Source organism: Cricetulus griseus, chromosome 5 (assembly GCF_003668045.3).
Source record: "Cricetulus griseus strain 17A/GY chromosome 5, alternate assembly CriGri-PICRH-1.0, whole genome shotgun sequence".
Lineage (NCBI taxonomy): Eukaryota > Metazoa > Chordata > Mammalia > Rodentia > Cricetidae > Cricetulus > Cricetulus griseus.
In genome coordinates, this window is record NC_048598.1 from 176940395 (window position 1) to 176956529 (window position 16135).

A 16135-nucleotide genomic window follows, 5' to 3' on the forward strand; every position below is an offset into this window, starting at 1 on the left:
AAATGTTGCCCAGAATCCTCCTTCTCTCCTAGTCCCGCCTAACTTGCTTCACTATTGGCCAACAGTGCTTTATTTATCAACCAATAAGACAAACATATATACAGAAGGACCTCCCCCATCACCCCCCATGACAAGTACAAGGTTCATGTCCTTAACATGGGAGAAATATGTGCTTAATTCTTCATGGCAGACATTAATCCCCAGGCCAATTCTATGTTAGAGATTATGCAAATCCATGCTGAATTTAAAATACTACTTGACACAGCGAAGATTGTATAAAGTACTCTCCTCTCTTCCTCCAACTGGGGCACAGGGAATGACCAGAAGCCAGGAGATTCTTCCACTCCTGGCCCCCAACTCAATGGAATTCTCTGATGTACCAGGAAGGCATCTGATAGTGACTGTAAAGACATGACTTTAAGACTTATCTGGTGTCTGCTGGGGGAGTCATTTTAAAGTCCAAACACCCCAGACTGCCAAGTCACCCACTGTGTACAGCCATGTGGGAATCAGTGTGGCTTTTCCACAGGAGGCTGGGAATAGATCTATCCCACCATCCAAAATTACCACTCTTGGCTATGAACTCAAAGGACTCTGCTCCTTACTAGAGACACTTACTCAGCCTTAATCATTGCTGTTCTAGTCATAATAGACAGAATTAAAAACATTGTAGATGTCTGTCCGTAGAAAAACAGAAGAAGAAAATATGGTACAATGGCTCAAACAGAATCCATGGAGTCAGGGTCTTTGGCATTTTAACTGTGGGGTTAAAGGGAAAGACTTGCACACTCTATGGATGGTTTGTTTCCTTCTTTATGCTTTTTCTGAGTTCTATTCTCTTGTCTCATTTCTATGCAGAAATGTCCTTTCTTTCTCTTTTAATGTTTTCTGCCTCCTGATTCTTATTTTCCCTTACAGGGTTTATACCCAAGCAAAATCTTTCAAGCAATATAAAAATTACAATATGGTTACACTCAGATTTTCAAGAGAATAATTACAATGAATATAAGCAAGTAGAACAGTATATTTTCCATATATCTTATATGATTAGACATTTTAAATATTACAGATGAGAAGAAAATTGTCAATATAAGCCATGGACAACCATACCCAAGCAACCTGTTATAGATTAGCAGCATAAGCAAACAAGGTATTCTTCTCAGGCTGTTCTTTAAGTGGCAGACTGCAATTTGTGGCTACAAGGAAAGGATCAATCATTTAATTCTTTATCTTGAAAGGTAATCTCATAAGAAATCTTAAAAGAATTAAAAATCTAAATTTATACATGAAAACCATCATCACTTTTATATCAGAGATCTTTGGTCATTTTATATCATCATCTTTGGTCATTAACCCTCCTGAACATAAAAGCATGTCAGCTAATAAAAAGGAGGCTGCTTCGTATTTGTGACCTTAACCTAATGAATGTATAACTCAACTATGTTATAAATCCTTGTGAACTTATTTATATTCTGGGACATTTCATCTCAAAGCTATTATCAAATCATCTAATCCAACCTGTAGTTATGTTCAGGCTTGTTTGCAGCTTTGATGCACACCAAAACCTGTGAATGAATCTTTCAACATTAAGATTGAAAGAATTTCAGACAGCCTGGCTTCAGGGACTCAATTGTTTTCCTTATTCATTAACCTGAACTACAGTCTATGTAGCCATGGAGGTGAAACTCATAAGCCCTAGCTGTGTGGCACTTCCTTGTATTTATTTTTCATTATCAAAAGAATATTTAAACTAAGTTTATTATTAGCAATTAGACAGTACAGCTTAAGAAGAAATCATCTTCACAATAATGCACAGGTAAAAATGTCCAGTAGAATGGGATGTTTCCACATGAGAACACACTGTATTACAGGCAGTGGGGATCTCCCCACACCCATTCACACCATTCAAGATACCAGAGAAAGATGGCAGCAGAAAAAATGAAAAGGAACAGCAGAAGCAAAAGACTTTCTGGAGTCTGTGGCCTCCAGGTTTTGCCAGAGATTCATCCATCTGGGCTTCACCTCCTAGTGAGGTGACAGCTGGTGGTCACTTGCCACCTGCTGCTCCTCTGACAGGGCCACCTGCAGACACAGAAGTTAAGCTCAGTTCCCCTTGAAGTTCAGCTTCTCAGTCACTCCTGATTTCTATGGACAAATAGGTAAACGTGCAGCAAAGGAAAACTGAATTAGATGATCAAACAAGAAATACACAGGCTGACTGGAAAAGGCTCATGCATATGATTATCTGAACACTGGAATTCAGGCATGTCACATGACCTCCATACAGAAAGGGAGTTTCCAACCTCAGGAAGCAGCTGCTCTCAAAGCTATAGCTATGCAGGGAATTTTATGTACATCAAGGATGACGTCCACACAGCAGTGCCAACTCCTACGGAAATGAGCATCTCAAAACAATATTACTGAGGTTTGTAATCCCAGACATAGAGAATTGAGTTGAAATGAGCATGAAAATGAGTCTTTATAGAAAAAGAGATAATAGGAGACGATGTGAAAATGATATAATGTAATATCATCTTCCCCAACATTAACATCAGGTTCTGATTCCTCCAGCACATTAACAAATAACACAGGACCTGCCATCTCCAGGCTCCACTACAGCGCTTGCTATAAAGCAGGAAGACATGCAAATGGGACCTCTCTCTGCTCATGAAAAGCAGCCCAGGCCTGACCTTACAGCTCAGAGAGAGGAGCTCAGCTGTGGATGCCAAGACTTCACTCAGGGACCAGCATGGAGTTGGGACTGAGCTGCATTTTCCTTGTTGCTCTTTTAAAAGGTAATTTATGGAGAGCAGTAGATGCTGACTGTGTGAGTGGACATTAATCTGAGGGACAATGGACATGTGTGATGATTTCTTGACCAGGATTTTTTGTGTGTTTTCAGGTGTTCAGTGTGAAGTGAAGCTGGTGGAGTCTGGGGGTGGCCTGGTGAAGCCTGGGGGATCCCTGAAACTCTCCTGTGCAGCCTCTGGATTCACTTTCAGTAGCTACTGGATGAGCTGGGTCCGCCAGGCTCCTGGCAAAGGGCTGGAGTGGGTTGGAGATATTAGTACAAGTGGCAGTACCACAAATTATGCATCATCAGTGAAGGGCCGGTTCACCATCTCCAGAGACAATGCCAAGAACACTCTGTACCTGCAAATGAACAGTGTGAAGTCTGAGGACACCGCCACTTATTACTGTGCTAGAGACACAGTGAGTGATCTCAGTGTGAACCCAGACATAAACCTCACTGTGAGGCCGCTCACGGCCACCAGGGGGGGAACAGCACACACAGAACACAGGTTCATCCCACAGACTATGAAGGCATAACTGAGCAATCTTCTCAGCAGCTTAGGCTCCTTTCATCTTCTAGTTCCCAAGAAAGTCTCTCTAAATATTTGTGCTGTGGGTGACTATTGTCCTCAATACATCTCCTGTGTTTCTGCTGTTATATAAGAAACATGGATGTTCCTGTGTCTTTTTTTTTCTCAGATTCAAGCAGATCCTCAGTCAGATTTCTTTATTAGAGTAGCATTTATATTTAAGGGGAAATCAAGGGTAAGACAGGGCCCATTACAGGTGCACAAATGCTCCCAAGACTCAAACTTCCCCTCCCCTCCTCCTGACAATGGTACACATCAGGTTCAGACTTGATCCAGCTGTGATTTTAGTTTATTTCTACATGAATTTCATCTCTGCTCATTTTGTGTTTTGTGTAAACTTGTCCTTCAGAAAAGTTAGTTCAGTGTCTGTGTGGAGATGGCATTCCAAGGATGGTTTATTGTCTTCTAATTGACCTGAATATGGGATCACACCAACAGGATGGCATAGAAAATCTGCATCTGATCACATGATAATGTTCATGAGAAGTGAGATCTACTCACCTAGAAAATCTCTCACACACAATTGGGCATTTTATGTAAATCTAACAGAGATCACTTTGGGTCTGTGGGAGTCACATTAGCAGTGACAGAGCCAGATCATTTCTCTAAGAGCCACAGAAATTCCAGCTATGTCCTCTGAGAAGTTCCTCTCACTGTGCAAAAAACTGAGAAAGTTTGTCTTAGTAAATTTTCTGTGGCTGAGATAAAACAGCAAGACCAACTGTGATGAAGGAAACATGTAAAGAGAGAAAGAACTTAGTTGGGATTATGGTTTCCAATCATATAGTCCATGGTTTCAAACTAAAGGCTGAGTGGCTGGAGCAGACATTGATGTCTGATGGTTTGATCCACAAGCAGGCAACAGAGAGGCAGACTGACAATGCCATGAATGTGAAGAACCTTAAGCCTTCCCTCCATTTACTCACTTGCTCCAAGTAAGAGGAGGTATAGTCTGGACAATATCCCTGAAGTTCTCATAGAATCACAGACAAGGATGCACTGTATGTATTTCTTGGAGCCTTTACAGTCTGTAGTTGGCAGCTGCCTCAACATGGCTATGAGAATCTATATGTCAAATACTCATAGCCCCAAAATCAGGAATAAATAAACAAGACACAAATATGAGATTTGCAGGAATGAAGAAATGGATACACATCCAATCAGCCAAGTCAAGATCTACAGGTATTATAGTATTATTTTTTTGAGACATGGCTTCTAATTGAAACCAGTATTAATGGGGATATCTCCAAGAGCCAATAATTAAAATCTGAACCACCTTCTATGTCTCAGTTTGCAAAGACACTGGAAGGAAATTTGAGTGTGAACACAGACACAATCCTCCCTGTGCTCAAGACCAGTAGAGACAATGAAGTACTACTGAGGCTGCTGGGAACTAGCAGACATCCCTTGGAGTATAGGAGGTTGGGGACTGTCCCATGATTTCCTCACAAACAGGCTTACAGCTATTTAGATGTTGGAATAAGTGGCTTCCCCTTCCTGCTCTAACAATCCTTTGGAGGCTCCCGCAATATCATATTCTATTAACTACTGTTTGTTTAGTTTCTAATAAGTGTATCAGTTTTTACCTATGGGGAATCCAAAGCATCCATTTGTCACATTGTATCTGATGAAATAAACATTTTATGAATAAACCTTTCCATATTTTTCAATGTGTCTGTAATTCTAACAGTTGGTGATGGTTATTAGCTCAATTGGAAATCTAAGGGAATTCTAAATCATCTGAAAACCATTCTCTTTATTTTATCACAGGTTGAGGAGTAGCCAGAGCTTCCATGATTAATGTTATTTTACACAGTTGGTGGAACAAGTGGTCTATGTTTCAGGCTTCCAACATGTGAGTGTCTGTAATAGGGCACACATGGTTATTATTTTTCACACAGTTATTGTTTGAGATTTGCATCCTTGTAAAGATTACTTTCTGACTCAGTGTCCCATGTAGTGATGCCTTTGAAGGTGTTTTCTGTACCTTCAGCTTGTGGAAATGTCTGAGTGACCAATGGGTATAGGGGGAAATGCTGGCCACACCTGCTTGAAGGCTAGCACAGGTGATGCTGACCACACACACTTGGGCATGGTCAGAGTGATGTAGCAAGGCTTTAAATATGAGGGTCACATGCATGCTGCTCTCTGTTCCCTCTCCTGCCTTGTGGTAAAGGACTGGCTCCGTAGTCTGAGTACTTCCTAATAAGCAATCTGTTTTTCACACTAGTTCTGACTCCATTGCGATCTGCATTAATTGTTGGGCTCATGCCAGATGATGTCACCTACAGTCTCTCTCTAACTCCCTTCCATTGGCCACAGAGGTCCTCATCACAGTTTTCTGCTATTGTTTTCCTGTTCTCATTTCCTGCATTCTCACTGTTGTGATCTCTGATGCAGCTGAAGGTAAGAGAGCTGGAGTGTTTACCTGTGAGTTAGAGAAGATCAGTTGGAGAAGTGATGGTTGGTGTTGGTTCAGGGTTAAGGATTACTGTTTCGAAGAATCTGGAAAATGAAAAGAAAGTCTACTTTTCGAGGCCTTAGACTTCTCTGGATACTATGATAGTGACCTCATCCATGTGTTAAGAAGTTTTGGTGAAGAAACAGACTGTAGAATGTGGGAATACTGAGTTCAAGGTAATCACAACTCATTGAACAGTTCAGTGTGAAGGTGAAAACCAAGATATCCACTGTTTGTTCCCTGACACCAGGGAGAGGTCAGGCCACATGGCAGCCAGTGACATAGGGCGATCATAGTGAACCTGGAGATTGGGCAGACTCTTTATAGGGGAGTCTGTAGATTATTTACTCAATATGTCTTAGATATACTGAATAAAAGACACACATTCTTCAGCAATATCTAATGAATGTGCCTGTTTCTGCTTTTATTTGGGCAAATATGAGTCCAGTTGATACAAACCTTAAAAGCACCAGCCAGGGTCTCCTGTTTATGGTCAGTGAGAACTGAGTTTTAAACAGGCCAGGATGGAGAGGCTACAGCATGACTGAGACTGTGACAAGTTTATTATTTTTAAAATCAGAATGATAAGAGTATAAAAATTGTAAGGACAGCAAGAGGCACAATGGAGATATTAATCACTAGGATGGAAATCAGATGATGATTGGAGGGACTCCAGAGACCCTGTGGATTCCCTTCTTAAAGACTATTAGCTGAACAACACCTGATACACTTGATATGTGAATACAAGAATTTTCAAACACAGTAAAAATTCATTGTTAACTTTTGCACAGATTTGTATTTTCTCAGTTTTTAAAAATATTTATTTATTTTGGATTATTTTAAAACTTTTTTTCATGAAAAATATTCTGATGAAATTATATGCCCAATCCTCTCAGATATTTTCCATATTCCTACCAGAGCCCTAAAGCCTTTTTTATTGAAAGCAAAAGAATATACAAGAAGAAAGGCATTTAGAAAAAGAAAAAATTCACCAGTAACAGCCACCTGTAACATGCTCAAAAATAAAATATTAATATCTTACAGATGAAAGAGTGAAATTTCTCCCAATTTAGGAGGTTTTGTAATTTCCATTAATAATTTTCCTCATCACTACCAACACCTGTGAATTTGTCAGGGAAATGAAATAATTTCTCAGGTTGGGATTGTATTTGTAAATTGAGGGATTAGGCCTTGATGTTATATCCACAGGATCTGCACAGGTCTCAGGAATGACTGCTTCCTCAGACAGGATGACGATTTGGACCTCAGCATCCTGCTGCTTGACCCAGGTGTCCTCTACCTCCTTCTGCTCCAGCTGGACTTGGTCCTTATCTAAGAAGCACCCTGCTCATGAATATGCAAATCATGTGAGTCTATGGTGGTAAATACAAGGATGTCCACACCACCAACTACACACGATCGGTGTCTTCTCCACAGTCACTGTGCACACAGGTCCTCACCATGGGATGGAGCTGGATCATCCTCTTCCTGGTGACAGCAGCTACAGGTGAGGGTTCCAAGTTCTAGCCGTGAGAAGGGTCATGCACTTAGGTGACAGTGACATCCATTCTACCATTCTCTCCACAAGTGTCCACTGCCAAGTCCAGCTGCAGCAGTCTGGGGCTGAGATGAGGAAGCCTGGTGCCTCAGTGAAGGTGTCCTGCAAGACTTCTGGCTACACCTTCACTGAATATACTATGCACTGGGTGAAGCAGAAGCCTGGACAGGGCCTGGAGTGGATTGGATATGTTTATCCTTATAATGGTAATACAAAGTATAATCAGAAGTTCCAGGGCAAGGCCACACTGACTGCAGACAAATCCTCCAGCACAGCCTACATGGAGCTCAGCAGCCTGACATCTGAGGACTCTGCAGTCTATTACTGTGCAAGACACACAGTGTTGCAACCACAATCCTGAGTGTCAGAAAACCTGGATTAGCACAAAGCTGCCCTGGGACTGAGATAACAGAGAAGATTTCCCTGGTGACTTACACAGATACCCTCATTCTGAGTGTCTGTTACTCTGTTTACTCCTCAGATCCTACAGTGTCCTGTTCAGCTTTTCAGAAGGACCGCTGGGGATAAAGTAATGCTGATTAAGAATGCTCCTACAGGACCATCCTAGATGCCCCTAAACTGAAGAATGGATAGAAAACATGAGGTATAGTTACACAATGGAGTACGACACAGTAGAATAAAAACAATGGAAACTTGAAATTCGAAGGCAAATGGATGGAACTAAAAGAAACCATTCTGAGCTAGGTAACCCAATCACAAAAAGACAAACATGGTATGTACTCACTCATATATGATTCTTAGACATAGAGTAAAGGAATACCAGCCCACAATCCACACTGCCAGAGAAGCTAGGTAACAAGGAGGACTCTAAGAGAGACATACATGGTCCTCCTGAGAAAGGGAAAGGGACAAGATCTCCTGAGCAAATTATGAGCATGGGGCGGGGAGAGGAGAGGGAGCTAGGAGAATGAGAAGGGGAGAAGTGGAGGGGTGAGGAGGACACGAGGGAGCAGAAAGAGTCGGGGGAAGAATAGAAGAAAAACAAGATAATAGATACCATAATAGAGGGAGATACACTTTAGGTTTAAAGAGAAATCAGGCTCTAGGGAAAGGACTGGAGATCTACAACAATGACAACTACTAACAATCTAAGCAACAGAGGAGAGGATACCTTAAATGCCCTCCCCTGATAATGAGATTGATGACTGACTTATATGCCACCTGTTAGCACTCATCCAACAGATGGTGGAAGTAGAAGCAGACACCCACAGCTAAGCACTGAACTGATCTGGAATCCAGTTGCAGAGAAGGACTAATGATGAGCAAAGGGGTCCAGCCCAGGCTGGTGAAACCCACAGAACCAGCTGACCTGAACAACAGTGGGGGGGCTCTTGGTCCCTAGGCTGATAGCTGGGAAATCAGCAAGGGACTGAATCAGACCCCAGGAACCTGGATGTCAGTGAGGAGACCTCAGAAATCCATGGGGCCTCCTGTAGTAGATCAGTACTCATCCCTAGCATAGGTGTGGACTTTGGGAGTCCACTCCACATAGAGAGATACTCCCTGAGCCAAGACACACAGGTGTGGGCCTAGGCCCTATCTGAAAGGATATGAAAGACTCTGAAGACCCTCTATGGATGGTCTCATCCTCCCTGTGGAGCAGAAAGGGTATGTGATAGGTAGGGTATTAGTTGTTGGGGGTGGTAGGAGAGGAGGGCAGGGAGAGGGAACTGGGATTGACATGTAAAACAATCTTGTTTCTAATTCAAATAAATTTAAAAAAAGAATTCTCCTACAGGGCATCACATTTTGATCAGCTCTTTACAAGGGACCACTACCACTGACATACTTTTGATTTTATAAAACAAATAGGACAAACTGTGGGAATTCATTTCGACATGAGTATCTCTTAAATGTTAGAGATTTTTATCTGCTATGCAAATGCAAATACTGCAGAGTCTGATGATTTCCTGCAGTGAGAACATTTTGAGATCAAATGAGAAGGCAGTGCTGTGATGTGATTCATGGAAAGTCCTATTCTTTCTTTGTGATGTGATCATAGGTAAAATCAAACTCAATTAGACAGAGGAAGAGAAAAAATACATTGAACCGGGGTGCTCTCAGGGCATAGATCCACCTATTGGTGCCATTGACCTAAGAAGTGTAAATTTCCCTTTTCTTCAGATTAGGGGAACCTGTAACCAGCCCCTAAGCAGGCGTGGCTACAGGTTCCTCTACACTTCAGGACCTCTCAACCACCCAGGCAGACAATGGAGGAACTTTTGGGAGATGTCCAGGCTCCTTTTGCTTTTGATAACAGGCATTTCAGCAAGGGATCTTCCCTCTCATGAGTTGAGTCTAACCTTCCCTAAAACTGATAGCTCCAAAATATCACATTAATACATTAAATGCTAGCAACTCATGGCACCAAATGAGTAGATTCAATTCATTAGTGATTGCTCACACGATTCTAAAATGCATACATTCAAACACATCCAAAATAAACTCAGACTCAGCAATAATCCTTGTAGGGGAACCTGTATCCTTGCCTGCTTAGGGGCTGGCTACAGGTTTGCCTGACCACGCCTGCGAGGGCATAGTCAGGGTGATGTAGAGTAAGAGTTTGAGTTGGCTGAGTTTTCACCCCTGTCAGTTTGCGTACAGACTGCTGCCACGCAGCTGCCTAGGTTGCTCTGTAAGTAAGGCTTTTCCCTATTAAATACCCTTATATTTCTACTTGGCTTCATATTGGTAATTTTCCACTATAAATCCTTCCACAGCACATCAAGGAAAGAAATCCAAGACTTCCTTTTGGTGTCATTTAACCAAGAGAAAGTCCAGATTTGAGTTCTCTAAATCACACCCCTTGGTCTTCTTTTGTTCTTGTAACTGTCTTATATAAGTCTAAATCTCTCTCCATCTCCATTTCTCCTCCTGTCTCCTCTGTCTGTGTTTCTGTTTCTGTCTCTCTCTCTCCCTCACTCTTCTTTTTGTGCTACAATCATCGTTGTTCATCCATCAATATCTCTCTGTTTTCTTCCAGTATTCTGGGCATTCATTTTATAAGATTTATTTAAACATATGTTTTGTGTTTTCATCAAATGATTGTCACAGCCCATATAACACCACACATGCAATAGTTACTCTTGATACAGGAGCATGGAAGAGTACATCACTTAAGTTTAGAACTGTGCATTATATTACTTTGTGTCAGTTGCTAACTTGGGAAATTCAAAGCAAGTTTGGTTGGTAGTTACGTTCTTCTCTTAATGGAAAGTTAAAGGAACAGGCTCAATATATATAGTTCTATATCAGTCTTAACTCCTAAATGACCTCAATGTATATTCTTCATTCTGGCTGGGGCACCAGCAAAGTCATTAGCCTCTTAGACTGTAAGAGTATTTTTATTATTAGGTACTTCCATGCCAGTGTAATTCTTCTAAATTTGTTAAAAGTGCCATTAAATAATTTTACACAAATCTCACACAATAGGCAGATGCATGTACATGTTAAATGAAGATAGGTTCTGACTCTATGCATTGATCTCTGGTCTCATATTGTCTGCTTTGCAAGCCTTAGTGCCCTGATCTACACACTAAAGCCTTTACAGAACATGGAGCTACTCTGATACAGCATCAACTCTCACAGTCCATTGGTGGTGGCATATTCTATAGAGCATTTGGTTAAGGATAAGTGCTGTGATACTTGGCAATCTCAATGTCTTTTATTTTAAATATTGTTTTAAATTTTAGAATCACTCCTATTTATATATCAGTTCCCCCATTCCCTTGCCCTCCCCTCCTTCCATGCTGCCCACTGACCAACCAACCCACCCCAACCCGCTTCCCAGGGATAGTGAGGCCTTGCACAGGGGACCATCAAAGTCTGTCCTATCATTTGGGGCAGGGCCTAGAACAATTACTCAATTAGACATAACCCATTCCCAGATTTGGAGGCTTCATTTAGTTATGAGAGATGTCCAGCTGAGGCTCCATCTACCCATGTATTGTAAATACTGTAAAGAGAGAGAGAGAGAGAGAGAGAGAGAGAGAGAGAGAGAGAGCGTTGTCTAATGACATGTACTCCCACCCATGAGGAATATTGGCAAAGTACTCTCCTCTTCTCCCCCAACTGGAGTTCAGGATATAGATTAACTTACAGTGTAAATTTGCTTGGTTTCCACTTCCTTCTTAGTGAACCATTTTTTAGAGTTGTTCACTGATCTGTGAGTCCTAAGGTGCTGCCTCCTCCTCCTCACCTTGACTCCTATATCTGAATGTGTCAGACACATATGTGGGGACTACAGCTGACCTGAAGACTTACTGTGTGTCTCTGACCTCAGGTGCTCTTCACCAGGTACAGTCTGATGAAATCAGCAAAGACCCTGCTCTATACCTTTGTCATATTATTTTATTGGGAACTGCTACAGCTAGATCCTACCACACCTGTGAAAAGCCTGGCTTTGAGAGTGATATTGGCAGTAATATTGACACAACATAAAATCCGTCTCTGAAACATCCAGTCAGCATCTCCCATTAAACAAAGCCATTTATTATCCCTGCAGCTGAGCTCTGTGAGCACTGAAGTTTCAGGGATGTGTTCCTGATCAAGACAGACAGTGCAGCTCCATTGTAAGCAATGACAAAACAACCTGCAAGGGAGCTCAGAAACAACAGGGGGCACAGTGAAACCAAGAATCCCAAGTAGAGATGAGATTATTGTGGATGGCACCCTGCATCCTCTGTGGTTTCCTTTCTTATAGTCTTTTAACTGACTTGCACCTGTTGGTATTGAGATGTGATATTTCCATGCTCCAACACAGTGAAGATTCTTTGGTAAACACTTCACAGATTTGTATATTCTTTGTTTTAATCAGTTTTTATTTACTTTTTATGATATATCTGAAGAAAATTAATCCAGGTTATTCTGGTCATTGGCCGTCTTTTTCCATATCCTTCTGTATAATTCCTACCTCTCCATTCACTGAATATCACACTGTTCCTTTCTCTTTGTAGAGAGTATGAGAATAAAAAAAGAAGGATCAAAATAAAAGGCTTTAAAAAACTAAGAAAAAAAGGAAACCATGCAAACAAACCTCGAAAAAACACACAACTGTGCAACCATGAGATATGGGCAAAAGAGCAGTGAGATGAAAGGGAAATGCTCAAACAATGTGATATGAGACACAATATCTAAAAAATCACCATAGAGATCATTTCCATTGATTGTCTACTGCTGCACCTGTGTCCACCCTTAGATGGGTTAATATGCCCAAAGGGATTCCACTGGAGAACAACAGTTTTTCCTTTGCAAGCAGTGTCAGTTGTAGAAACTTCGTGGTTAGAGATGAGAGTCTGTGTCCATGTCCCTCTCTCAACACTGGGACCGCATCTGGCTGGACTTGGCTCAGGCCCTGTGCAGGCTTTCACAGTATCTGAGTTCCCATGTGCATCAATCAATCAATCCTGATTTCTCTAGAATACATTGGTTCCTTGGAGTTATCCTCTGTTTCTGGCTCTTACAATCTACTCCGTTTTACAATTCTTTCTCAGAAACAAGACTGGTCTATGGAGTTATTGTGGGGAAGTGAGAGCAATGCAATACCTCATAGTGTTCTCATCACCTATGGGGCCTCTGTGAGCATTCCCTCATTGGGAGTTTTCATGTACCCAGCACAGTGGCCTTCAATTACTCTCTCAGGTCTTCTGCACTGTCCACCATACATTTACCTCTTTTCAAAGACTCAGAAGTTAATATAAACAGAAATCTCATCCACGTTCTTTCCACTCATCTTTCTGCAGGCACATATCTCATATAACATAGAGCATGATCAGAACAAGCACTGGGACAACACTAATAACTAAATGAGAAGCTCATCACCATCACTAATTTTCCATACAATTTTCTTAAATCTATTATTTTGATAACAATAATGCACCATCAGATCCATAAAAACACACCAAAATCTGAACAAAAACTTGTTCCCTCCACTAAAGAAAATCTGAAATACAAAACTATGGATCTATGAACTGTTGATCATCCAGACCTTTTGTTTTGTAATAGCTTCCTAATTTATGTTTCTCTTAGTCCATAGTCGACTTTTGATTACTTGCAGAATACCTGCTTTGATTAGTTGTGCCTTATGGATTCTATATCCTCTAAGGATATATGATAACTTATGTTTCAAGATCCTTATTTCATATGACCTTATAAAATACGTATGCATTTATTTTTATTTATTAATTTATTTAACACATTGCTGCTTTACTTCTTTCCACTCCTCCAAGAATCATGCCCATTTCCCTCTGACTCCCCATCCACTCCTCCATTTCTCATTGGTGGAGGGCGTGCCTCCCATGGATATCAACAATACATGACATGTCAAGTTGATGACACAACTCAGTATGAAGAAAAGGTTCACAAAGTCAGCAGAAGATTCACAGACAGCCCTTGCTCCCACTTTTAGGAGTCCCACAAGAAGACAAAATACTACACATCTGGCACATAAATGCAGAGACCCTAGGTCAAACCCACTCATGCTCTGTGGTTTTCAGTAAAGTCTGTTGTATGAGAATTGTCCAATTTCTTTATGCAGGCAAGAAGTGATGTGAACTTTCCTCTTGTCACTCCTTTCATAGTGTCCCAGTGTTTGGATATCTTGTGCATTCATTGTCATTGAAGGCTAGGAGGTTTTTCATTTGTTTCTTTTTTCTTTCTTCCTTGACCCAGCTGTTATTCAGGAGAAAGTTGTTTAGTTTACAGGAGTTTGTAGCCTTCTGTTTCTCTGTAGTTGTTGATATCGACTTTATTCCATGTTGGTCTGGTATTTCATAGGAAGCTATTTTAATTTTCTTGTTTCTGTTGAGACTTGCTGTGTGGTGGAGTCTGTGGGACAGATGCAAAGGAGGAACAGCAAGGAGGTCACCGCCTCTGTCTGGAGTTTCTTCCTTGGGTTATCTACACATAACAGGGCTGACTGAGAGAAACCTGTCAGAGCCATGATTTGGTCATCAAAGGACTCAAAGCAGAAATGACTTCAGATCAACAGCTCACTGAATTTAGTTGCTTTAAATGCAGCTCATTTCTACAAATGCCACAGAAACAACAATGTCATAGTCCATAAGAACTCTTAGGCACACCAAAGTTTCTCTAATGAATGAATTAATAAAGCAATTAAACAATTACTTCCCAACTCTCCTTTCTAATACAGGGGTGGCTATCCAATGGCCCCTTGAGACTCATCCCACAGACACTAAGAAAGTCCTAGATACTCAGGATATACGGGAATGCATTAAAATCATGGCACTGCAGACCATGTAACAGACTCCTTTCCTTCCTGTGGTAACCACAAATAGAAATCTATATTTAGTTTGAGGAAAATTAATGGCACAAAATTCAAAGTTGTTGACTAACACACATCAAACACAATCATGTAGCATGCATGTAAAGCAGTTTGTGATATGTTTAGTATTTCACAAGGAGTGGCCTCAGTACTATTACTGTTTATTTAATAAGTATGAATGGAAAATTTTCACAATGCTGTCCCTATCCCAGTTTCATTACAGTAATTTAATGTAAACATCAATCATTGATCTTTCCATTAGTTCCTCTTGAATTATCAAATTGTAATTTTTAATTTTTAAAACATCTATGAACTAATTGTATAATATCTGGTAAGAAAATCAGTAAAGACTACATGAAAAAGAGGGAAAATTTAAATTTAGGATATGGAAGCTTTTTCCAAAAAAAATGAATAATATTTTAATGAAATCATGGTCATCACTTTTCATTATCTCTCAGACATTTGCACCATTACCTGCTGCCTCTAGGGCTCTCACACACCAGAGAATAATATATATATCAGGAAGATACGCAAATACAGCCTCCCTGTGCTCATGAAAACCATCCCTGCCTTCACCCCGCAGGTCAGGCAGAGGACTCTAGCCCTTTCTTCCCAATCAGTGTGCAGCACTGAAAACACAACAATCAACATGGGGTTGGGGCTACACTGGGTTTTCTTTGTTGCTCTTTTAAAAGGTAGATAACTCGGGATACTGAGTGTGTGAGGAGACATGAGTGAGAGAGACTGTAGACTTTGTGACAGTTTCTTCATCAGGGTCCTCTCGGTTTACAGGTGTTCACTGTGAGGTGCAGCTGTTTGAGTCTGGTGGAGGATTGGTGAAGCCTGCAGGGTCACTGAAACTCTCCTGTGCGGCCTCTGGATTCACCTTCACTGACTATGCCATGTTTTGGGTCCGCCAGGCTCCAGGGAAGGGACTGGAGCGGGTCGCTAGCATAGGCACTAAAAGTTATAATTATGCAACCTATTACTCAGATTCAGTGAAAGGCAGATTCACCATTTCCAGAGATGATTCCCAAAGCATGGTCTACCTGCAAATGAACAACCTGAGAACTGAGGACACTGCCACTTATTACTGTACAGCTGACCGAGTGTGGAGTCTGCAGTGTGAGCCCAGACAAAAACCTCCCTGCCAGGATCACTTAGCCAGCAGGGGGCGCTCAGCACACATAAAGCCCAGGTTCAGACATAATTGATTTTTTTCTGTATTATCTAGTTGACCGCTCCATCTTCTGATTTTTTGGGGATCCATTTAGTAATTAACGACGCTAGGAATTGATCATGCCTCTAAAAATTATGACTTCTGCTTTGACAAACATTCTTAATACAACTATGTCACCTAGTCCTACTGAACACAACACAGAAAGTTCTATGAGGAAAGAATGATGCTCTGTGGTCACCAGGATCAGTGT

The 16135-nt window shown here is 41.1% G+C and overlaps 3 gene segments (V, D, J or C); all 3 read left to right on the forward strand.

Moving 5' to 3' along the window:
* Nucleotides 1-2749: 2749 nt before the first annotated feature.
* LOC113838214 lies at nt 2750-3330 on the forward strand. The segment is given in 2 exon segments: nt 2750-2795; nt 2903-3330. Coding segments are annotated over 2 exon segments (474 nt in total).
* A 3975-nt stretch (nt 3331-7305) lies between these two features.
* On the forward strand, nt 7306-7763 carry LOC118238899. The segment is given in 2 exon segments: nt 7306-7364; nt 7433-7763. Coding segments are annotated over 2 exon segments (390 nt in total).
* Nucleotides 7764-15354: 7591 nt separating this feature from the next.
* LOC113838215 lies at nt 15355-15919 on the forward strand. The segment is given in 2 exon segments: nt 15355-15400; nt 15498-15919. Coding segments are annotated over 2 exon segments (468 nt in total).
* The last annotated feature ends 216 nt before the right edge of the window (nt 15920-16135 follow it).